Below are 24,128 nucleotides of genomic sequence, written 5' to 3' on the forward strand. Positions count from 1 at the left end.
ACTGCTGCGGGGGGGAAGAATTCAACAATTCCTGCCTGCCTGGATCAACATCACATCCGACAGGTGGTTGCGACAAATTATTCAGTCAGGTTACTGTCTAGAACTAACATCTACCCCATAAACATACCACCCAAACAGCGTCCAATGTCACAAGAACATTAGGCACTGTTAAAGCAAGAAGTAGTATCTCTGCTAGAAAAAAGTGCAATAGAACCAGTTCCTCTGCACCAACAAAACAAGGGGGTTTACTCTCTATATTTTCTGATTCCAAAGAAGGACGGCTCTCTAAGGCCTATTTTAGACCTCAGACGCTAAACATATACATACAGTCAGACTATTTTCACATGGTCTCACTCCAACAAGTCCTTCCGCTCCTGCTGCAAAACGACTTCCTGGCTACTCTAGATCTCAAGGACGCATACTTCCACATTCCCATTCACAAGGCTCACAGGAAGTATCTCAGATTTGTAATGGACGGGCAGCACTATCAATTCAAAGTACTCCCATTCGGAGTCACAACAGCACCAAGAGTATTCACAAAGTGCTTAGCAGTAGTGGCAGCGCATCTACGAAGACCGCACATCCATGTCTTCCCGTACCTCGACGACTGGCTCATAAAAGCCAGCTCATACAATCAATGCGTGGAACACACTCATGCCACCATCCAACTGCTCCACAACTTGGGGTTCACAATAAACCACACCAAATCTCATCTACAGCCATCCAAAGTACAACCGTTCCTCGGTGCCACAATAAACACCTCCACAGCGCTAGCTTATCCCACTCTAGCAAGGATAGCCAGCATGCAAACTCTTCTAACAAAGTTTCAGCAACAACACTCCCTCGCAGCATGAGTGTTCATGCAACTTATAGGGATGATGGCCTCTTGCATCTTCATAGAACCCCATGCAAGACTTCAAATGCGTCCGCTACAAGAGTGCTTATCACGTCAATGGAACCAGGCTCAAGGTCACTTAAAAGACCTAGTGTTGGTAGACGGTAGGACTCATCGCTCTCTGGAATGGTGGAACACCAAAAACCTTTCCAATGGACGACCGTTCCTAGAGCCAGTTCCTCAGATAATCTTGACTGCGGACGCATCTCTTTCCGGCTGGGCAGGCCACCTACTGCAACACACCATGCAAAGGCAGGTGGACACCGCAACACAAATTACTCCACATCAATCATCTGGAGTTACTAGCAATACTCCTAGCACTAAAAGCTTTCCAGAAGCAAGTAGCAAACAAAGCTGTGTTAGTCCTCACAGACAACATGACAGCAATGTACTACATACAGAAGCAGGGAGGCTCACACTCCCTGCAACTCTCTCCTAGCACAGGACATATGGAGGTGGGCTATACCTCAAAACATGTTCCTCCTAGCCCAGTATGTTCCGGCAGTACAAAATACTATAGCGGATCTGTTAATTCGTCAAACACAACAGACCCACGAGTAGGAACTTCATATGCGAGTTCTTCAGCCATTCTTTCAGATGTGGGGACAACCTCAAATAGACCTATTTGCCACCCACGAAAACGCAAAATGCCCAAGCTTCGCCGCCAGATATCCACACCCACTGTCAAAAGGCAATGCAATATGGATGAATTGGTCAAACAGATTTGCGTACGCTTTTCTACCTCTACCACTCATGCCACTAGTAGTACGCAAACTACAGCAGCATTCTCTGACCCTCATCCTAGCTGCTCCAACGTGGGCCAGACAACCGTGGTACACCACACTGCTACAACTGTCTGTAGTACCGCACCAAAAACTGCACCGGTCTCCACACCTCTTAACACAGAACCGTGGAGAGATCAGACACCCGGACCCAGCTCCGCTCAACCTTGCGATCTGGCTCCTGAAGTCCTAGAATTTGGATATCTGAACCTTCCTCCAGACTGCATGAATGTCATTAAAGAAGCTAGACGTCCAACCACTAGGGCATATGTTACGCAGCCAAGTGGAAACGATTTTGTGATATATTGTCACGACAACAATATTGATCCCCTAGATGTGTCTATTTAACACATCATAGGATACTTACTGCATCTCCAAAGATGTAACTTAGCCTATACGTCTATTAGACTACATCTTGCTGCAATAGCAGCATATCTGCAAAACAGACAACTATCTCTGTTCAGAGTGCCTGCCATTAAAGCCTTTATGGAAGACCTTAAAAGAATAATTCCTCCCAGAGTACCACCTTCACCTGTGTGGAACTTAAACGTTGTTCTCACACGGTTAATGGGACCTCCCTTTGAACCCTTACACAGATGTGAATTACAATTTTTAACATGGAAAGTTGCTTTCCTAGTAGCTATTACTTCTCTGCGGAACGTTAGTGAACGACGAGCACTAACCATTCAAGAACCCTTCTTGCAAATGCATCAAAATAAGGTAGTTCTACGTACTAATTCAAAATTCCTGCCCAAAGTCATTTCTCCATTCCATCTCAATCAATCTGTGGAACTGCCAGTTTTCTTCTCGCAACCACAGTCAGTAGCAGAAAGAGCTCTTCACACATTAGATGTCTAAAGAGCATTGCTATACTACATAGAAAGTACACCACCTTTTTGTAAAACAAAACAACTTTTTGTGTCTTTCTCCCCACCACACAAGGGTAATCCCATTTCAAAATCTGGGATAGCTAGATGGATTGTCACATGCATACAGATTTGTTACCACAAAGCTAAACATACGTTATCTGTTCCTCCTAAAGCCGACTCTACAAGGAAAATGGGGGCTTCAATGGCATTTTTAGGGAACATTCCCCTAGATGACATCTGCAGAGCAGCTACATGGTCTACACCGTACACATTCACAAAACACTATTGTGTAGATGTGAAAACAAAACAACAAGCTAATGTGGGCCAGGCTGTTCCAAACTACTGCTACAGATAGGGGTGGTCGCTGCTAAGAGTGGGTACTGCTATACAATCGATGCACAGTGCAATCTGCAGCTCATATGCCTCGAACGGAAAATGCTACTTACGAGTATGCATCTGTTCTTGGCATGTAGAGCTGCAGAGTTGCACACGCCCACCCGCCTCCCCGGCTACCCTTGTCTGTTTCAGTATTATCTTAATTAGATACAAATTACATGGGCTTGCTTCCTTTTTCTCGCAAAGCTCCATCATTTCCCTAATGGCGCAATCTGGGGAGGGAGCCGATGCCCATGCGCAATGTGGTCCAAAGGAGGAGTCACCTACCTCGTGACTTCCAAACAACTTTTCAGGACAACAACAAACTGCAAACATCTGGGCCCAACACTAGGTGGCGATCTATACACAGTGTGCAACTCTGCAGCTCTACATGCCAAGAACAGATGCATACTGGTAAGTAGCTTTTTCCTTCTTTTAAATAGTGAGCAACTAAGGACATCTGGTTCCCACATATCAGGCAAAGGTTCCTTTGGTGAGTTACATAATTACAATGTGACAGCCCTATATGCTTTGTGGTATTTTATATATTGTCTGAGAGAACGCAGACAAGAATTGCCCACATTTCCTCGACCCCAGATATTTGCAATCAAATGCGTTACAGATATTTTATATGCTGTACATTAGATTAGAAGTAATCTGCTAAATAAAAGACCTCAGGAAACCATTAAAAAAAAAACAATTTTATTGGCTTTTTAATTTCTGAACAGTAAAAGTTTCAGTCAATTTCCTCACAAATGTAAACATAGTATTTTCTACATCATAAACATCTCAACACATTACATATTCATCTTCGTCCAGAATCATTAAGTGTAGTACACAAGCAGTTATAAAATAGTTCAATTCCTCCACAATGTTCCCTCCCCTAAACGGTAGTCTCTGGTTATAGTGTGCATGTAGTATGAATTTCCCCGTAGACCACACATAGCAAATTATCATTCCTTTCCCTCCTCCCCCTCATTTTCTATATACATGGCTTTTGTACGTTCAATACAGCAACTTTCCAAATTAAGGACTGTTTTCAGGGTCAGGTAGTCCTTGTGGGGGTTCACATAGATTGCCTCGATATTCATTCCATTTCCCCCATATTCTGGACCATTTTTTGGGGCAACCCCTATGAATATACACCGCTCTTTCTGCCACCATTGCTGCATCCATGTCATTTTCCCATTGTGTTCTCGAGGGTACTATTCCGGAACCCCATTTCTTAGAAATGTTCCGCTTTGCAATCACCAACCCGAGTGTCCCCCAAGTTTGTAGCTCTCGATTTAGGTCTGTAGGTTTCCAGATATTTAATAAGCAGCACCTGGGTTCTAGCTGCACTTCCACCTCGCTTGCTTCTGATATTTCGGACATTACATATTCCCAATAGGTTTGTATTTTGGGACAGTCCCATATTATGTGAAAGTATGTTCCTGGGAGCCCGCAGTCTCTAAGGCATCCTGGGTCTAGTACGAGGCCTAACTTATGTAACAAGGTGCGGGTATAGTATATTCGGTGCAGTATCTTTAATTGTATTCGTTTTAGCCGGGATGGTATTGAGGCTTCTCTCGCCGATGCCAGTGCATCCAACCAGTCATCGTTTTCTATGTCTCCTAGTTCTACCTCCCATTTGCTGCGGAGAACTACCGTGGGGTCTGGGAGATTATTCACTAGTTTACGGTATGTTTGTGAGATTGCTTTCTTTTCTAAATGGTCGGTGAGCAGTCTTTCTTTTCTAAATGGTCGGTGAGCAGTCTATCTTCAAGGGGGGAGGAGTCAGCTAGTTCCGTCCCCGGTGGGATGGCACTTTGCAGTGCATGTCTGATTTGGGTGTAGCGGTATAGCTCGGCATCAGCCATTCCGTACTTCTCCTGCAGGTCCGCAAATGTAATGATGTCTCCCCGAATCCATAGGTCTCCTATTTCCGTGATGCCAATGAGGTCCCATTGCCTAAATCCCTTCGTATTAGCCAGGGTGCCAAGGCGGCGTGTATCCCAAAGCGGGGTGGCCAATGTGAGCACTCCCTCCCATCCCAAGGCTCTCTGTGCTGTGTGCCAAATTTTCACCGTGTGAGCCGTGGGGCCCGTGAGTGTGTGCCGTCTTTTGTTGGTGTAGAGGGCCTTCATCAGCCATTCTGGTGGCAGAACAGTCCTATCAAGTCTGTAGGCTGGATCGTGCTGTGAGATATGCAACCATTGGTTGACTATCATCAGTTGTGCTGCCCAGTGGAGAAGTGGAGAAGTGTGGCTCAATGGTTAGAGCGGCAGACCCTGATGCAGAGGTCTAGCCCAGGACCAGTGTTCAATTCCTGCCTCGGTGGGTCTTGGGCTCAATTTCCTCGGACCTGATAATTCTCCCCTCGGTGCCTATTCTAATCATGGGTCCCACTCTGCAACTCTGGCTAATAGCTTGCTTAATCTCCACAATGGCCCCAACAACGCTAGGATGCCTGGCTTCACCTTGGGGGTGCCCAGGAGTGGGCGCTTCACAGGGAAAAGCCAGGAAGGGTTCCACAGCGGTATGCATACCCGCGCCTGGATACCCTCATGGGTCGATTCGTGCGCTATACAAGTACTACTACATTTAGATTTACATTTAAAGTGGTATCATTTAACACTCGGTAGGGCTATTCCCGCATCGTACCAGCTACGGATTAGTTTGGAGTGTGCTATACGAGCTGGTTTTCCGTCCCACAACAGTGAGGAGATTTCTGCGTCTATTGCTTTAAAGTAGGAGAGGGGGACCGGGAATGGGGTATTCTGCAACGTATATAGGAACCTGGGGAGCGACAGAATTTTGAAGAGCGCTGCCCTTCCCAACAGTGTTAGTGGGAGGGATCGCCAGTGTGCCACGTCTGATTTGAGCCTCTGTAGTGGTTTCTGTAAATTGTCTTCTATAAAAATAGATTCTTTTGGTGTGACGTAAATTCCTAGGTATTTAAACCCTCAGGTCACTATTTGGAGTGTGCAAGCAGGAGGCAGCGCAGGTAGCTGGCCATACAATAAATATAAAAGTGATTTTGCCCAATTTATAGTGTAGCCGGACACCTCTCCATATCTTTTGAGGACGTCCATCAGGGCCTCTAGGGAGGTGGCTAGGGACATTAAGTAGATCAACACGTCATTGGCGTAAAGGGAGATTCGGTCTTCCCAGCCAGCTTCCCATGTGATCCCTCGGATCAGTGGTTCCGTACGTATTTTCATCGCCAGTGGCTCTAATATGAGCGCGAATAAAAGTGGGGATAGTGGGCACCTCTGTCTCGTTTCGCGACCTAGCGTGATCGTTCGCGACGTATGGCCGTTTGCCACCACTTGGACTAGGGGTGCTGTATAGAGTAGTTTAACCCATCCACAGAATTTGGGTCCGAACCCCATCTTTCTGAGCATCGCAAATAGAAACAGCCACTCCACTAGGTCAAACGCCATTGTCGCGTCCAAGGATAGAATGGCTGCATCTTCTCGCAGCAGTGGAATGCGATGCAGCACCCCCCATTAAGTCGTCGTAAGTTAAGAGAGGTGTTTCGCCCTGGCATAAAACCAGATTGGTCTGGGTGTACCAATGTTGTGAGATGTGGCTGTAGTCGTAGTGCCAATATTTTAGCTAATATTTTCGCATCCGCGTTCATTAGGGAGATTGGACGATATGAGGACGTCTGGTCCGGTGGCTTTCCAGGTTTGTGAATTGTCACGATGGTTGCTAGTCTCTGGTCAGTTGTCAGTATTCCTTGCGTTAAGCAATCATTATACATGGGGAGCATATGGGGGTGACCACTTTTTTTGTACAGTTCAACCGATAGGCCATTTGACCCATCGCCTTTCCTGTGTGTAACGCCGCTAGTGCCTTCCCAAATTCTTCTACCGTTAAGTCTCCCTCAAGTGCTTGTACGTCTTCCGGGGACATTGTGGTTAACGGTATGTCGTGTAAGAATTGGGTGCCTCGTGGAGTGTATATACTTTCATAGTAGGTGGCCAGTTCTTCTACTATCAGTTGGGGAGTCGATGTGTGTGTGACATCCGCGAGTGTGATTTGGGCTATCCATCTGTCCGCTCTGTCCTTTCTTTCTAACCATGCTAGCATTTTCCCTGTCTTGTCTCCTAATTCGTAGATCCTATGCAATGTATCAGTGTGCCTTTTTTTCGCCATATCTTCTGCATATGCCCTGTATTCGTGAGCAGCTAGCGTTCGTCTATGCGCTGTGTCATCAGTGGGATCTAAGGCGTGGGATGTCTCCGCTTTCTGGACTGCCGTTTCTAGTGAATCGAGGGTCTCCCTTTGTTCCTTTTTGTGTCTAGTGATAGTTGAGATGGCTTGTCCTATAATTACTGTTTTAGATGCCTCCCAGAGAATTGACGGGGACTCTACTGATGATAAATTTTCCTCAAAGTAGTGCACTGTTGCGGTTGTTAGTGCTTTCGCAATCTTGTGGTTCTTTAAATACCCCGGATATAGTCTTTGCCGTCTAGTGGGGTGTGTGGTGTAGGTGAGCTGAATTGGGGAGTGGTCTGATATCCCTCTCGGCAGATGTTCTATAGCTGTTATTCTGTCAGGGGGTATCGCTAGAGTCAATATATAGTCTATGCAGGAGAGGCTGTTGTGTGCTCCCGAGTGGAATGTGTAGTGACGGTCTGCAGGGTTAAGTCTCCACATGTCTGTCAGCCCCATTGCGTCCAGAAATTCTTTAAATATTTGGTCTATCGTCGTATCAAGCACTGCGTTGAAGTCACCCCCTATGATCAGTTCTCCTTCTTGGAGGTCAAGTAATAGTTTCCCCAGGTCCTGGAAGGCTCCTTGATGTAGTGTTGGGGGGATATATACTGATAGTATATTGTACTACCGTCCCTCCCATTGACAAGCGATTGCAGTATAGCGTCCTTGGTCGTCTTTGCAGTATAGCGTCCTTGGTCGTCCGCCCATGTGTGTTTGATCAGCAGTGGAGCACTTTTATGTATGAGGATGCCGACCCCTCGTGAGCCAGAGGAGAACTCCGCATGTGCAACCATTTTGAAACCCCAACGGTTCAGTGCCTTACTGGTCGTGCCTGTTAAGTGAGTTTCTTGAAGTAGTACCACTGTGGGGGCCTTCCGTTTTAAATATTGCAGGACCAGTCCCCTTTTAATCTTATGCCCTAGCCCATTTACATTCCAGGAAATGATTGTCAGTGGGGAGGAGATCAATTGTTGCAACTGGGGATTATGTCCCGATATACCGTGTTCTGCCATAGTGTCCGACGTGTGAGTGTATCCATACTACTGTATTCCGCCTCTGGAGTGAATCTGAACATGTGCTATTGTCCGGAATGTGTGCTAGTGTGCCTAACAGTCGTCTCGTAGGATTGGTGCATTGCCATGCAATGAGGAACCGGTGTCTTGTACTAGCTTGTATCTTTCGGTTCATTATGCCTGATAGTGTAGAAGTGTACCGTAGTGTTAGCCATATGTGTACATGAAACGCTAGTAAAACCATTAACATATAACAGAAACTAAGAAAACGCATTACGTTCAAAACCCAAACCCCCCTCCCTGCCTCCCTGCCAGGCGGACTAAGAACCTTCCACCTCCCCAACTGAGTAGAGTGCTTGGTGTCCCAACTCCAGTGTATAGTTCGTGGGGGTGAGACTTCTGTTTCCTTCTTAGATTCCCCCCCTCTGAGACTGTCCGTGCAGTGCTATGTAGATCAGCATGGCCTACCTTCAGGAGTCCATGCCCCCTTGATCTGCATCTCATCTCGGCTGATCGTCTGTGGCCGTGGGTTAGTAACCTCCCCGTCCCCTTATTGTCCTGTTCTACCTTAGGCTTTGTCCAGGAATGTATCTGCTTAACCTAGTGCGGCATTCCAGACGCCATGTTGTAGAGTACAATCCGCATTGTCTGTCGTGCGATGGCTCATTCCTATTCCGTCTCATTGCTGCCTTGGGGGCTTCCACCTCCGTTGTTTCGCTGTGTGCCTCGGTTTTTGGGTCCTCTAGCCGGTCGCCAGCCTTCCAGCCAGTTCTGTGCTTCCCTAGGCGATTCAAAAAACCACGTTTTTCCTTCTGATTCAACACGTAGTTTCGCTGGGAAAATCATCGAGTACTTGAGTTCTCGAACTAGAAGTTCTTTCTTTATATCTATGAAGCTTCTCCGTTGTGCCACCGCTGCAGTGTAGTCGGGATAGAAATTGATTTTTGAGTTGTCGATTTTTATCGGCGGGTGTATACGTGCTGCTTGTAAAATAGTGTCCCGATCTCTGAAATTAAAGATTCGTGCTAAGATGGGGCGTGGCAGTGCTCCCGGTTTTGGCTTTCCTCCAGGCACTCTGTGGGCTCGTTCCACAGAGAAATAATTTGATAATCCTTATGGCTGGAGCCGATTGTGTATGAGATCTTCCACGTATAGGTCTAGGGCTGGGCCCCCTGCTGATTCCGGCACACCTATAAGGCGCACGTTATTGCACCGTGAGCGGCCTTCCTGGTCGTCGAGTTTGGCTTTCAGCATGGCGTTATAGTCTTCGAGTTTTTGTACTATGCATTGGAGGTCCGCTGTGTCTCCCATGAGCCCCGTAGTTGTTTTTTCCACCTCTATGAGTCGGTCCGACATTTTTGCAAAGTCTGCCCTCGTCAGGGAGATGTCCGTAGATATTGTGCCCATTGAGGATGGCATCGTCTTCAGTGCCACCATTACATCTTGCAGGGTGACCTTCTCGGCGTTATTGGGCTCGCCGTTTGGTTGAGGCGGTGTTTGCGGTGCTTCTCCTCTCTTGTTGTCCGGGGGGTCTTTATGATACGCATATTTATCCAGTTTTGGGACCTGTTGCCCTCTCTGCCCCCTGCCACTCATTATTTCGGCCACAGGGTATGATGTACCAGGTGAATTTTATTTCAGTGGGTGGGTATTACCACAGTATTCATACGATCGGTACGTTCTTCACTCGCTTGTAGTGTGGTGTTGTGGGGAGCACTGTAGTTGAGTGGGTCGTGCACTTGCAGCTATGTTGGCGCTGTTCAGTGTCTTTATCTTTTTATCACCTACCGCCTGATTAGGTGAATCACGGTCACCTCGCCTGCACTTATCGGTCCGGTATTTGTCTTCTGTTCATTGATGCTGCAGGTTTTAGAGCGAGCCTTCCGAGATGGGCCCCTTCGTCGCTCAGTGACGCCCGGGGTCCGCTGTGACTCGTTGCTGGACTTGTTATTGGGGTGTCGCTATGGCTCTAAATAGCGTTAGTTCTGCAGGTTTTTTTCAGCAGGGCTCCGTTGGGCCGTGCTGCAGGTGTCAGGGGTCTGTTGTGGGTCGCGGCTGCACCAAAGCGGTTCTCTCAACCAGCGGAGGCCTTCCGTCCCCCACCAGGTACGTTCCAGGGTGTTCTGTTGTTTCTCGCCTTTCAGTTTCAGTGGGGATCCACTCCTTGTCTTCCGGATCGTTGCCGCTGTGTGTTCATGCCCCAGAGTTGCGCGTTTCAGCTGGCTGGTGACCGCTCAGCTCTCCTCAGGGCTTGGTCGCTCCACCCTCTGCTGCCGCTCCTGCCTACCTTGCCTTGCGGCCTCCTGCCTGCAGTTTCCCTCGAGCGCCGCCCGCAGCTCCTGGGATCCCCGCTGCCCGCAGACCCTTGGATTTCCCGCCGCTGCCTCCCTGCGGCCCCGCCCCCCTGCGACTCCATTCGCCGCCCGCTCCCGCCACCCAGCTGCTCCTCCCTCCCGGCTCCTTACTTATGACGCCCCCTGAGCGACCGCGCAGCGGACGCGCGCAGCGGGAGCACCGATTGAGCGCCGAAGGGGCGCCAAAGGTAAGCCCGTCTGCGCCCGTCCATGCCTGGACCGCGCCCAGTGCCAGGACCCCTGGCCCCTGCCGAAGCAAGAGGACCCGACGGGCCTACGACGCCGCAACACTCAACTCACTCAACACTGACCAGAACCCTGCCTGCTACCGAGCCACCCCGAGACGCACCCACGGACCCTTCGCCTGCCGAGCCTGCCGTTTCTCCTGCTACCGGACCTACACGGCCCCCGCCAAGCCCTGCACCAGCAGCAACCACCTGAAGTGCATCCTGCTCAACACCCGCTCCGTCCACAGGCACGCCGTGGAACTCTGGGACCTGCTCGACACGACAGCACCGGACGTTGCCTTCCTCACCGAAACCTGGATGAACGCCTCCTCAGCGCCCGACATCGCCATAGCCATCCCGGACGGATACAAGATCACCCGGAAGGACCGCGTCAACCAGACGGGAGGAGGCATCGCCATCGTACACAAGAACACCATCCGCATATCAACTAACTCTGACGAAACCTTCACCGCTGCTGAACACCTGCACTTCCAGATATACACTGATCCCAAGACCACCCTCCGCGGCACCCTCATCTACAGACCACCGGGACCACGCACACAATTCAGCGAAGACATCGCAGACTTCATCAGCCCGCACGCCCTTCCCTCCGCCAACTACATCCTCCTAGGAGACCTCAACTTTCACCTGGAGAAGAACAACGACAGAAACACCACCGCCCTGCTGGACAACCTCGCCAACCTCGGACTCAAGCAACTAGTGAACACCCCCACCCACTACGCCGGCCACACGCTCGACCCACTCTTCACATCCAGCAAGCACATCTCCTTCAGCCAAGCCACCGGACTCCACTGGACCGACCACAGCTGCGTCCACTTCAGCTTCAAAAAAACTACGACCCACCACCACCCGCAACAGGTCCCCCGCCGATGCTGGAGCAAGATCACCTCCGAGCAGCTCACCGCCTCCCTCAGCCAGAACACTACCACCAGCACAACGGACCCCAACGAAGCAGCCAGCAACCTCACCAAGTGGCTGACCGCCTGCGCCGATGACCTCGCACCACTAAAGAACCCTTCCAGCAGACACGGCAGCAAGAAAACCCCCTGGTTCACCGACGAACTCAAGGAATCCAAGAAGAGCTGCCGCCCCCTCGAGAAAGCCTGGCGGCTCGACCACACCACAGACAACCGGACTGCCCTCAAGCACGCCATCCGCAAACACCATTAGCTGATCCGCGCCACCAAGAAGAAGGCACTCCAAGAACGACTAGACAACAACACCCACGACAGCAAGGAACTCTTCAGCATCGTCAAAGAGTTCTCCAACCCCAGCGCCGGAAACAACGACATCACCCCCTCGCAAGACCTCTGCAACTCACTCGCCTCGTTCTTCCACCGCAAGATCGCGACATACACAACAGCTTCGACGCACAGACCACACACCCTACCACCGAACCAACGCCCGCCACCACCACCCTCTGCAACTGGACCCCGATCAGCACCGAAGACACCACCCGCACGATGAACTCCAGCCACTCCGGATCACCAACCGACCCGTGCCCACACCACGTCTTCAACAAAGCTGATGCCACCATCGCACCCCATCTCCGAGACACCATCAACTCCTCCTTCCACACAGCCACCTTCCCGGAGAGCTGGAAGCACGCCGAGCTGACCGCCCTCCTGAAGAAACCAACGGCGGACCCCACCGACCTCAAGAACTACCGTCCCATCTCGCTCCTTCCTTTTCCGGCCAAAGTCATCGAGAAGACCGTCAACAAATTGCTGGCCGCCTTCCTCGAGACGAACGGATCCCTCGACCCCTCGCAGTCCGTGTTTCGGGCCAACCACAGCACCGAGACCGCCCTGATCGCAGCCACCAACGACATCAGAACCCTGATCGACAACGGGGAAACAGCGGCCCTCATCCTCCTGGACCTCTCTGCGGCATTCGACACCGTCTGCCACCGAACTCAAGTGAAGCGCCTCAGCAACATTGGAATTCGAGAAAAAGCGCTGGAATGGATCATCTCGTTCCTCACCGGAAGAACCCAGAGAGTCCGCCTCCCTCTGTTCAGATCCGAGGCCACAGAAGTCATCTGCGACGTACCACAAGGATCTTCACTCAGCCCAACCCTATTCAACGTCTACATAAGCCCCCTCGCAGCCATCGCACGCCAGCACAACCTCAACATCATCTCCTACGCCGACGACACCCAGCTCATCCTCTCCCTCACCAGCGACCCCACCACCGCCAGAGCCAACCTACACGAAGGGATGAAAAACGTCGCCGACTGGATGAGGAACAGCCGCCTTAAACTGAACGCTGACAAGACGGAAGTCCTCATCCTGGGATCATCACCCTCCGCCTGGGACGACTCCTGGTGGCCCCCCCGCCCTGGGCACCGCTCCCAAACCGACGGACCACGCACGCAACCTGGGCTTCATCCTGGACTTCTCCCTGTCAATGACCAGACAAGTCAACGCTGTCTCATCCTCGTGCTACAACACCCTGCGCATGCCCCGCAAGATCTTCAGATGGATCCCCGCGGAAACCAGGAAGACCGTCACCCAGGCACTCGTCACCAGCCGACTGGACTACGGGAACACCCTCTACGCCGGAACCACAGCGAAACTTCAAAAAAGACTCCAGGGCATCCAGAACGCCTCCGCCCGACTCATCCTCGACATCCCCTGACACAGCCACATCACCGGACACCTGAGACCTGCACTGGCTCCCCGTCAGCAAGAGAATCACGTTCAGACTCCTCACCCACGCACACAAGGCTCTCCACGACCTGGGCCCCAAGTACCTCAATGACCGCATGACCTTCTACATGCCCACCCGCCAGCTACGATCGACCGGCCACACACTCACCACCGTACCACGCATCCGCAGAGCCACCGCCGGAGGAAGATCCTTCTCCTACCTGGCAGCCAAGACGTGGAACTCCCTCCCCACCCACCTTCGGCGAACCCAAGACCATCTCGCCTTCAGGAAGCAGCTCAAGACCTGGCTGTTCGAGCAGTAACTTTCCCCTCCCCCAGCGCCTTGAGACCCTTCCGGGTGAGTAGTGCGCTATACAAATGACGTGATTGATTGATTGATTGTACCTGTCTGTGTTTGCGCGATGGATTCTGAGTCGGGCTCCGTGTCCCACTTGTCAGGCCGCTAATTTTGTTCCAGGTTCCTAGCGCCAAAACAGGCCTCAATCCGCACTTCGGTGCCGTTTCTCGAATTTACAAGGTACAGTGACACAGCTTAGTGCGTTGTGCACCGGAAGAGTTGCCACTTCAGATTCAGTGGTGCAGCAGCTGCGGTGAGTCGGATAAGTGAGCGGATTATCGGGAAGGGGGATCTTCCGTCACAGAGCTTCGTTAGGCTACGGCCATCTTGGCTGATCGCTAGCCACGCCCCCAGGAAACCATTTTTTGTAGCTCAGCTTGCAAGGTTTTCGGCACAGCTGTACCCTGATGGATAGTTCAAACCATCAAAACATTATCCAAATTTCCAAACAAGGATTTAGAAGTTAAACCAAAGGCGTACTTCCAAAGACAGAAAGGAGCTACTCTAGCATTCATGGCCAATGCATCCATGTAGAGGCACACAAAAAACTTTACTGGGTCAGATGTTGCCAAAGTGTTAATTTAGCACTACTCCCACTTCCGAGCTTTCTCCACAATTGTTATATTCCTCTAGTAACCCAGAGAAGATTAATGCTGCAAAAGGAACTAGTTTCCTCACTTGTAGCAATGGTGTTGCAGGGAGTGCTAGAGCTTGTTAGACAAGCTGGTCACTTTCTGAGGCTGAAGCCACCATCCGGTGAAACTGTCTGCCCACTGACACCATAGACTGTATAATTCTATACTGGTGTGTGTACAAGACCAATTAGAGTGAAGTGATGCCTTTAGCAGGGTAAGGTGTGACGTAGAGGCTAATTACTACTCCGGAGGAAGCACTCCGCTTATCACTGAAGTATGGCTCAAACAACTAACGGCACTCAACTGCACCCCTCATGTTGTTGAATCCACACGATCATTAGGCATAACTCTGGACAAATACTTGTATATGCAAGACCTTATCAGTGCAACCACCAGAGGAGCCAATCACCAACTCAACACTACCATACTTGCGTCCAGTTGACTTAGTTAGCAATCCAATCCCTAGTTATCTCCTGTTTAGATTACGGGAGTCCGACCCTGAAAGGGTTACGCAAAGCTAGGCTGACTCCTTTTAGGGCGGCTCTGAACTCAGCTGCAAGACTCTTCATGAATACATGATCACATCACACCAGATCTAATACAACTCAGTTGACTCTCTCCCGAAGCTAGGATTCAGTTCAAAATAGCCTGCTTGACACACAAAGCTCTTCATCACAACACTCTTTTTTTTAACCTGGCAAAAAAACTCAAACTATCTGGTATGAGTTGGTCCCTAAGAAGTTCTAACTCTGTGCTGCGGAAACCACAGAAATCTAAGCAGAAGCGAACCTATAACTGCTCTTTTTCCGGTCTTGACCCTAGAATATGGAATGTTCACCCTGCGCATGCCCCGCAAGATCTTCAGATGGATCCCCGCGGAAACCAGGAAGACCGTCACCCAGGCACTCGTCACCAGCCGACTGGACTACGGGAACACCCTCTACGCCGGAACCACAGCGAAACTTCAAAAAAGACTCCAGGGCATCCAGAACGCCTCCGCCCGACTCATCCTCGACATCCCCTGACACAGCCACATCACCGGACACCTGAGACCTGCACTGGCTCCCCGTCAGCAAGAGAATCACGTTCAGACTCCTCACCCACGCACACAAGGCTCTCCACGACCTGGGCCCCAAGTACCTCAATGACCGCATGACCTTCTACATGCCCACCCGCCAGCTACGATCGACCGGCCACACACTCACCACCGTACCACGCATCCGCAGAGCCACCGCCGGAGGAAGATCCTTCTCCTACCTGGCAGCCAAGACGTGGAACTCCCTCCCCACCCACCTTCGGCGAACCCAAGACCATCTCGCCTTCAGGAAGCAGCTCAAGACCTGGCTGTTCGAGCAGTAACTTTCCCCTCCCCCAGCGCCTTGAGACCCTTCCGGGTGAGTAGTGCGCTATACAAATGACGTGATTGATTGATTGATTGATTGTACCTGTCTGTGTTTGCGCGATGGATTCTGAGTCGGGCTCCGTGTCCCACTTGTCAGGCCGCTAATTTTGTTCCAGGTTCCTAGCGCCAAAACAGGCCTCAATCCGCACTTCGGTGCCGTTTCTCGAATTTACAAGGTACAGTGACACAGCTTAGTGCGTTGTGCACCGGAAGAGTTGCCACTTCAGATTCAGTGGTGCAGCAGCTGCGGTGAGTCGGATAAGTGAGCGGATTATCGGGAAGGGGGATCTTCCGTCACAGAGCTTCGTTAGGCTACGGCCATCTTGGCTGATCGCTAGCCACGCCCCCAGGAAACCATTTTTTGTAGCTCAGCTTGCAAGGTTTTCGGCACAGCTGTACCCTGATGGATAGTTCAAACCATCAAAACATTATCCAAATTTCCAAACAAGGATTTAGAAGTTAAACCAAAGGCGTACTTCCAAAGACAGAAAGGAGCTACTCTAGCATTCATGGCCAATGCATCCATGTAGAGGCACACAAAAAACTTTACTGGGTCAGATGTTGCCAAAGTGTTAATTTAGCACTACTCCCACTTCCGAGCTTTCTCCACAATTGTTATATTCCTCTAGTAACCCAGAGAAGATTAATGCTGCAAAAGGAACTAGTTTCCTCACTTGTAGCAATGGTGTTGCAGGGAGTGCTAGAGCTTGTTAGACAAGCTGGTCACTTTCTGAGGCTGAAGCCACCATCCGGTGAAACTGTCTGCCCACTGACACCATAGACTGTATAATTCTATACTGGTGTGTGTACAAGACCAATTAGAGTGAAGTGATGCCTTTAGCAGGGTAAGGTGTGACGTAGAGGCTAATTACTACTCCGGAGGAAGCACTCCGCTTATCACTGAAGTATGGCTCAAACAACTAACGGCACTCAACTGCACCCCTCATGTTGTTGAATCCACACGATCATTAGGCATAACTCTGGACAAATACTTGTATATGCAAGACCTTATCAGTGCAACCACCAGAGGAGCCAATCACCAACTCAACACTACCATACTTGCGTCCAGTTGACTTAGTTAGCAATCCAATCCCTAGTTATCTCCTGTTTAGATTACGGGAGTCCGACCCTGAAAGGGTTACGCAAAGCTAGGCTGACTCCTTTTAGGGCGGCTCTGAACTCAGCTGCAAGACTCTTCATGAATACATGATCACATCACACCAGATCTAATACAACTCAGTTGACTCTCTCCCGAAGCTAGGATTCAGTTCAAAATAGCCTGCTTGACACACAAAGCTCTTCATCACAACACTCTTTTTTTTAACCTGGCAAAAAAACTCAAACTATCTGGTATGAGTTGGTCCCTAAGAAGTTCTAACTCTGTGCTGCGGAAACCACAGAAATCTAAGCAGAAGCGAACCTATAACTGCTCTTTTTCCGGTCTTGACCCTAGAATATGGAATGTGCTTCCTCCTTAAACCAGATCCAACCCTTAGACCTCCTCATTCAAATAGAAGTAAAATGTTTGCTCATGTATTACTACCTTCAACAATAGACGTGAAGCTACTCAAATTGACTTTTATTTTGTGTATACAGCTCTGGTAGCGTATTCTACTATGCAATTATGGTACTTTATATCTGCTATGTTTCTCGTTTTCTTTTCTCATTTTGTTATCTTAGCCTGTTATATCTACAGTATTTTCTATTTGCATGTCTACTTGCTTAACATGTCTGCTTCTCTGTACAGTGCTCTGATGCCCGGATGGGTCATTTAAGCGCTTCATAAAACTTCCCAAATAAATAAAACACTGTGTGGTAGCATTGTAACCTACTGTGGCCCTCTTCTGCTGTCTTGCAACCCTTTCTAAATCAGTGGAGTGCACTGATAGTTGGTAATGACTGAACAAGCCGCACCGGCCCATATGAGACTCCTCTTCCACTCCACATGCTCCTGAATCAGTGTGCCTGGCTCTACAGCGGCAGGCAATAGGGACCATCCCCATTATGCCTGGTGTGCGCCTGCGCATATCGTGGACCGTCTAGCCCAGCAGGGTACAGGCAGCCTGAAGTGAGGATTATGCTGATCGGGAGTGGGAAGTCTGGGAGTCAGATCAGATGTTACATTATCAATACATTTGCAACGTGGTGAATAAATATTCTGCATGCATCGCTCCTCTGGCCTACCTGTGAATTCCTGAGTTATACTTGTGGAACTATACAATGCAAAATGTGGTTACAGTTTCTGGTTATGATAACTTTCCTGATTGGGATTGTCATCGAGATGTTTGGACTGATGTGATAAGGGTGTGGGTTAGGGTGTTCGGCGAATGGTTTCAATACAACACTACATACAGTCCTTTGCTTGACTTGGTGGGCTGGTGCAAGTATCGAGATCCCTGATACGATGCTATATACACCTAATACGGCCTTAGGACAGGCAGTTACACCAACATATAATCTCAAATTCCTGACGGGAACATTCACATTATTATTGAACCATGTAAGGCCGGTTTTATACTCTTCTTTTTCACATGACCTAATTATAGGCATAGCCTTTATTCACAAGATGCATTTCTCCTGCCATATGGCTAGCAGATGGTGTGCATACCACTATTTTTCCTCCTCTGCAAATGTGCGGGGTAGCCATATTGATCAGAAGGGAAGTTTAATTCAGTCCCATAGGGTCAGTGGTGATTTCCAAGGGCGATTAAATTCTGCTATAATGCCCGATTGGTGAAATGCATGTCTCCCTGCTCTATGTCTGGGTCGATCCTGAATTTTACCAGCAGCTAGAGGGGAGATTTGCAGTGACTACACCTCACAGAATAATTTGGATAGGTGACTTTAATACCTCCATGCAAATTGGAATCGATTCTACCAGCATGGGGGTGGGAGGCAGCAGCAAGACCTGTCTGGGCCCACACAGAATTACAAATGTAATGACCCAATGTAGACTGCTGGATATATAACATGCCCGATATCTGATGGCAAAAGACTACTCCTTTCACTCAGCGGTACATGGTGCACACTCCAGGATAGAGACATGTGATTGGATGGCTAGACTCGGCACAGCTTCTCAGAACCTTGTCGGACCACTCACCACCGGTGCGCTCCCTGAGCGTCCCCTCGGTTGTTCGCGGCTCCATGTATTGGCGTCTTTGTCTCGAGGAGCGGCTGGATGAGGTCTTTCAGACTGAAATCAGACCATCAATAAGCTCTTCGAGCTGAACCAGGGCTCAGTAAGTGTGATTGCGACGTTATGGGAGATGTTTAAGGTAGTCATAAAGGGAGAACGCATTTTCAAAGGGATGGTATACTCTGATCTCTTTGTGGACTGCGAACTAAATTGGAATCCGAAATCAGATTACTGTAAGGCGCACCAGCCAAACACTGATCAAGCCACATTGGTGACAGTAGACCTAAAGAGACTGCCCTTCCTTGGTGCAGTGGAGCATGAAGTTAAGTTCTTAGGGAAACACATGGCGGCTAGGCGTTGTGGCAGAACTCTGGCTGGTATGATTCGCCCTCCATGGGCAGACTCTGATATTGTTAACATCCAGTTCTCTGCAGGGCTGGAAGATTACAAACCACACGAGGTACTTCGAGAATTCACCAACTTTTATTCTGATCTGAATACAAGTACAACACACAAAACGGCTCAGCAAACAAATAAATACCTTGAGAAGTAGTCCACCCTAGTGTGTTAAGAAAACTACAGGTGGTAGCTTTTTTCCCAAATAATTGGTCTTTATTAGTTTTACAGTTTCACTCCATAGTGCCACATTTCTGTTACACATGGTGCTAACCTCCCAAATACTGCCGAAGCCTTTAATTCAATTGTATGGTTATATCTCGTTACTACCTTGGAGAGGGTGGGGTTGGATCATGACCTGTTGAGATGGATGTCCCTATTATACACGGATCGCAAGCTAAAATCAAAGTCCATCTAGCATCCCATTCTTTTTGTGTTGGCATTTGAGCCCCTACCCTGCATGATTTGTCGACACAGCTACTACTGGGGAATTTAGTTTTCCACACCCAAGAATCCAGCTTATAATTTCATGTGCTGATGTCGTACTGATGATCATTAGGGATCCCAAGAGGAATCTTTCCCCAGTCATACTAGAAATTATTGCTTTTGGGACTTGGTTTGGATTATAGATTAACTGGGAGAAATGTCTCTTTATACCACTGACAGCGGCCGCCACTTGCCCAGAACTTGACTTCCCTCTACAATGATGCTGTGGATATCTCTGGGGGGGCAATCAGACCTGGGTTTCTAGTCCTGGACACGGTCCAGGTGAGGTCGGGCGCAAACGGGCTTACCTTTGGTCAGGACAGAAAAATACACTGTTTTAATTGCTTTGGTTCCACTTTTTCAGCTGTGTATATTAGAATGTTCCAGCCCCAAGTTTGAACATAAAACTCTTTCAGCCGTTTGTACAAATCAAAATGTTCCATCCACAAGTATTTAATCCCTACACAGTTAGTCATGGGGTTTATCAAATTCTGTAGTTAGGTGTCAAACTAAGTCAAACAATTGAATGTGTCGTTGGTGATTCTGAGAGGTATGTGAGGCTAGTCTCCTGTCAACTCTATGCAGTGTCCTGCAGTCTGGTCCCCATAGTGAAAATCTGTCTGAACTTGGGGCCTGATTTTAGATGTTGATGGGACTTCCCCTCTTGTCGCTTTTTCAGTGGTCTGCCCGCCGCCTTGGCGGTCCGCCCGCCTACTCGATTTAGATGTTGGCTGGTCTCTGTAGGGAAGACCACAGCAGTCCCACCGCCTCCGCCAGAATCTTACTCCTTTGTCGATGGCGTCGGAGGCTGGAATAGCTGTTGGAGGGAGTTCCACCAAGATTCCTGCGTCCAGATTACGCTATGCCTTTCTGTTGAGGCAACTGGGGTGGGGAAACCTCCAAGCTTGAGCTGGCGGAAAGGGGAAAACAGAGGTGAAAATTCACCTTTATTCAGGGACCCACTTCTGTGCCGTCTTGAACATCATTGTCCAGGTCCTTCTGGTGCTGCTACTGGACCACGACGCTCAGTCACCTTGTTGTTCCCGGAATCAAAGATAGGCTTTTGTGGTGGCTGTGGGTGTATTTTCTGTAGTGTGTATGTTGTTGGCCTGTAATTCTATATGTAAAAATATGAGCAGGACACATTATCTACATATACATTTTGACAGATTCACAACATACATGTGTATTTAGATAAAAATAAGTAGTACTTATCTGTCCCCTTACCGCCATGGCCAGGCAGGACACCACCCTCACAACGGTAACATGTAAATCCGCTCTGCGCAATTCTGCCAGCCTGACGGCGATGTTAGCCAGCAATGAGGACCACTGTGGCGGCCGCATCCTGTCTATTGCCGCAACATCTAAATACAGCTGGTGGATCGCCATAAGCTTGACAGAGTACTTGGGACGGCCACCATGGCAGAACAACTGTAGTCCCGCCAAGATCTAAATCAAGCCCTTAGTACGATGCCGAACTATGAGCCTTGATACAGCCCCCAGTGATACGTGTGCCACCCCGCCTTCTACCCACAAACTGTCTTAAAGAGGCAGGTCTTTTGCCACATCCTACACCTAAATCGGTGTTCAGTAAACGGGATTGTGTATATTACAAGATATTAGAGATTTATTGATTCCTATCTGTAGATCACAGCCTTGGCGCAAACCAAGTTATTGTAGGCACTGGTGATGCCGGGCTTGGTGGGGTGTGGGGGGGAGGGACAGTTGACCAACAAAGGTATCTGCTCTCTGGACCATTAAGGTCTTGCATCTAAATACCATACAGATTGTTTCAGGGCCTACAATGATCTGTATCTAGAGCTTGTAGTTTTCTTTTCTGACTTTCAACCGTTATGCCTGCCATCGTAAAATTATCTTGTGAGTTCATGAAGATACTAAGTAAAGTCTTCACAAATTAATGTTTTCCTTTTATAAATACTGACATATGTTTTTCTTTTGAAGGTGCATGATGAATTCTGGCTTTGAGTGGGAGAATCTAGGGGGCATTCAATTTCTCGAAGACTTTATGGACCTATTCAAATCTGTGGCCGTAAGTATTTCACAAATTGGTATTTATGCACTAATGAGGGAAGCACTTTATAAGTGGCATAGTGACGGTATTAGTTATGCTACAAGTAATTGTCCAAGCATCCACATTAAAGCTTTTTCAATCAGTAAATGTTTCTGATCCATCCCACAATAGGGACTGGAATTGCCCCTGAGTGAAAAAACACTTTAGCCGTGTGGACAAACTGATTTTTGCTGCTCTCCTCATCATTGGGCATAAAAAAATGAAATAGAAAACCATCTTTATGATTGAGAAACCTGTGATTGCCTGTTGCTGTTTTTATTTCTTTGACCTGTATATGCATTGGCATTGCATCTAACAACCACCTGACTCCCTGTAACAGACAGGTACTATTTGTGGAAGCTTTTGTTCATACAAGTTAACATACCTATGCTCTTGTTAATGTATGACTTTAGCTTTGGCCTGCGAGAGTATTGAAAGTCTTACTGCTCTTAGTGGTTGAGCAAGTTAGTGTATAAATAGTGTGTCACATTCCCCGTTAGTAGAGTGGCCATCTGTAATGGACATGCTTAAATGAGTGAAAGAAAGAATTAAAATGTATTAATAATTATCCAACTTGCTTTAAACTTCTTACCCTTTTACTCTCCTTTGTTGAATGAGTCCAAGTTTCTATGATGGTGTCAAACGTTTGATTAAACCGTTAAAAAAAATATCTGTACCTGAAGTATTATGTGGGATAGCTGACTGAACAAGATGCTGCCTATGGTAATACCTCAGCTTGAGTCCTGCATTTGTGGAGGTTAAGTTGTGTTCAGAAAGGTGAGATTAGTTTGAGCTTTTTCAACAAGACAGCTACCATTATTATGTTCGTTGATTGTGATTCGTAAGTCTGTTTTATATAGATTTTCCTTGACGAGTTCGACTAGAATCACCCCAGTTTTATTTGGCAATGTAATTTTTTTCCTGTGATGTATCATTTCCTTGTACTTTGTGGAATTGGCTATGGATTCGAGCACCATTATTTTTGTCAGTTCTATGGTATCTGGTGCTCTAGGCATAGTTCCTATACTTTATGACTTTAATAGGATAATCGCATCAAGACGAGAATACACCACATGCCACATCTGCTTTTTTAAGTATGGAGAGCTTCAAAATGCTTTTGCACCTTGGACACACCAGAAGCACGCCCAGAGATAACAAACCTGTGAGCATCTGCAACCAGATGGTTGCAGGCTATGCTACTCTCGCCTCTAAACACTTGCAAGATCCATAATCTCAATGACTGATGTATGTATGAGAAGGTGTGGACTCTTCTTCCTAGACTCTTACAGTAGATGGTAATATACATTGCAGTATTGTTCTGTTAATAACCAGAAAATGGCCAGAATGTCTCTTGTTCATTAAGCCTGCATGTAAGCACTGGAACGTAACCTTGTCTCAGCTAATTAAAATCGAGTCACTTCCTCATTTACAATATCGTTGAATTTATTTCGAGATAGTGCATATGCCGGTCATAAGGGGGACTGTCTCACAGTTCTAAAAGACCTAGAGCTTGATGTATCAAATGGTTCTCCCACTCAATGTAAAATGTGACTGTACATATGATCCTAAGTTCTTTGTGATAACAACATTCATTATAACTGCAAGTGATGCAGCTTTGATGCTTCTTTTTTTAGAAATAGCATTGACATCCTGCCCAAAGAACATGTGTTGCTAACTAACTCCAATTCAATCAAACGCTCACTTTTTCTCACCCCCATGCTTCTACAGCTTCACTGTGAATAGCAGTGCCCTATTTTCCCCTTGAATCAAAGGATTGCTGCTCTCCTCTTCCTCCTCCTCTTTCCCTATCAAACTAGGTCGATGCTACTGCTCCTGGACTAACATTTGAAGGGCCTATCTAGTTAAATAAAGCCTTTTTCTTGAGTATTTTATTGGCCTTTTGGTTATGTTGGCCCTAAGATTGTGTTAGCTTTTCTGGGAAAGACCTTGTTGCCCTCCTCTTCCGGTCTTCCAAAAATATCGCTTTGACTAGATAAAGCCCATCGTCCCCATGCATCGCATAATTTTTACAGCGGTTTCCTCCCGCCCTCTTCATCATTGACTGACGACTTTTGTTTACCTCTGCTCACTGGACATCCAACTCTAGCATATGGGTAAAGAGCTGAAGGCTTCTGGGAAACTTCTGGTAATGATTTTCCTGAATGGGCATGTTATTTCCTGGAAAGGGCCTTTGGCACACAAATTCTGTCCATCCAAAGCCCAAGACGGACCACCATTCTGCTAGAATCTT

General features: G+C 48.2%; 1 protein-coding gene across 2 annotated transcripts in view; it reads left to right on the forward strand.

Moving 5' to 3' along the window:
- Window positions 1-24,128, forward strand: part of LOC147698808 (E3 ubiquitin-protein ligase TTC3-like) — a 1,930,429-nt gene that overhangs the window by 135,481 nt on the left and 1,770,820 nt on the right. For both annotated transcript variants that reach the window (XR_015299370.1, XM_086935404.1), the window contains exon 5: window positions 21,769-21,856. Coding sequence is in view for 1 of the 2 variants with exons in the window: in XM_086935404.1 (XP_086791530.1) it covers window positions 21,769-21,856 (88 nt within the window). In the remaining variant the exon portion in view is untranslated. The remainder of the gene's footprint in view (window positions 1-21,768; window positions 21,857-24,128) is intronic.

The sequence above is a fragment of the Lissotriton vulgaris genome, chromosome 8, assembly GCF_964263255.1.
Source record: "Lissotriton vulgaris chromosome 8, aLisVul1.2, whole genome shotgun sequence".
NCBI classification, from domain to species: Eukaryota; Metazoa; Chordata; class Amphibia; order Caudata; family Salamandridae; genus Lissotriton; species Lissotriton vulgaris.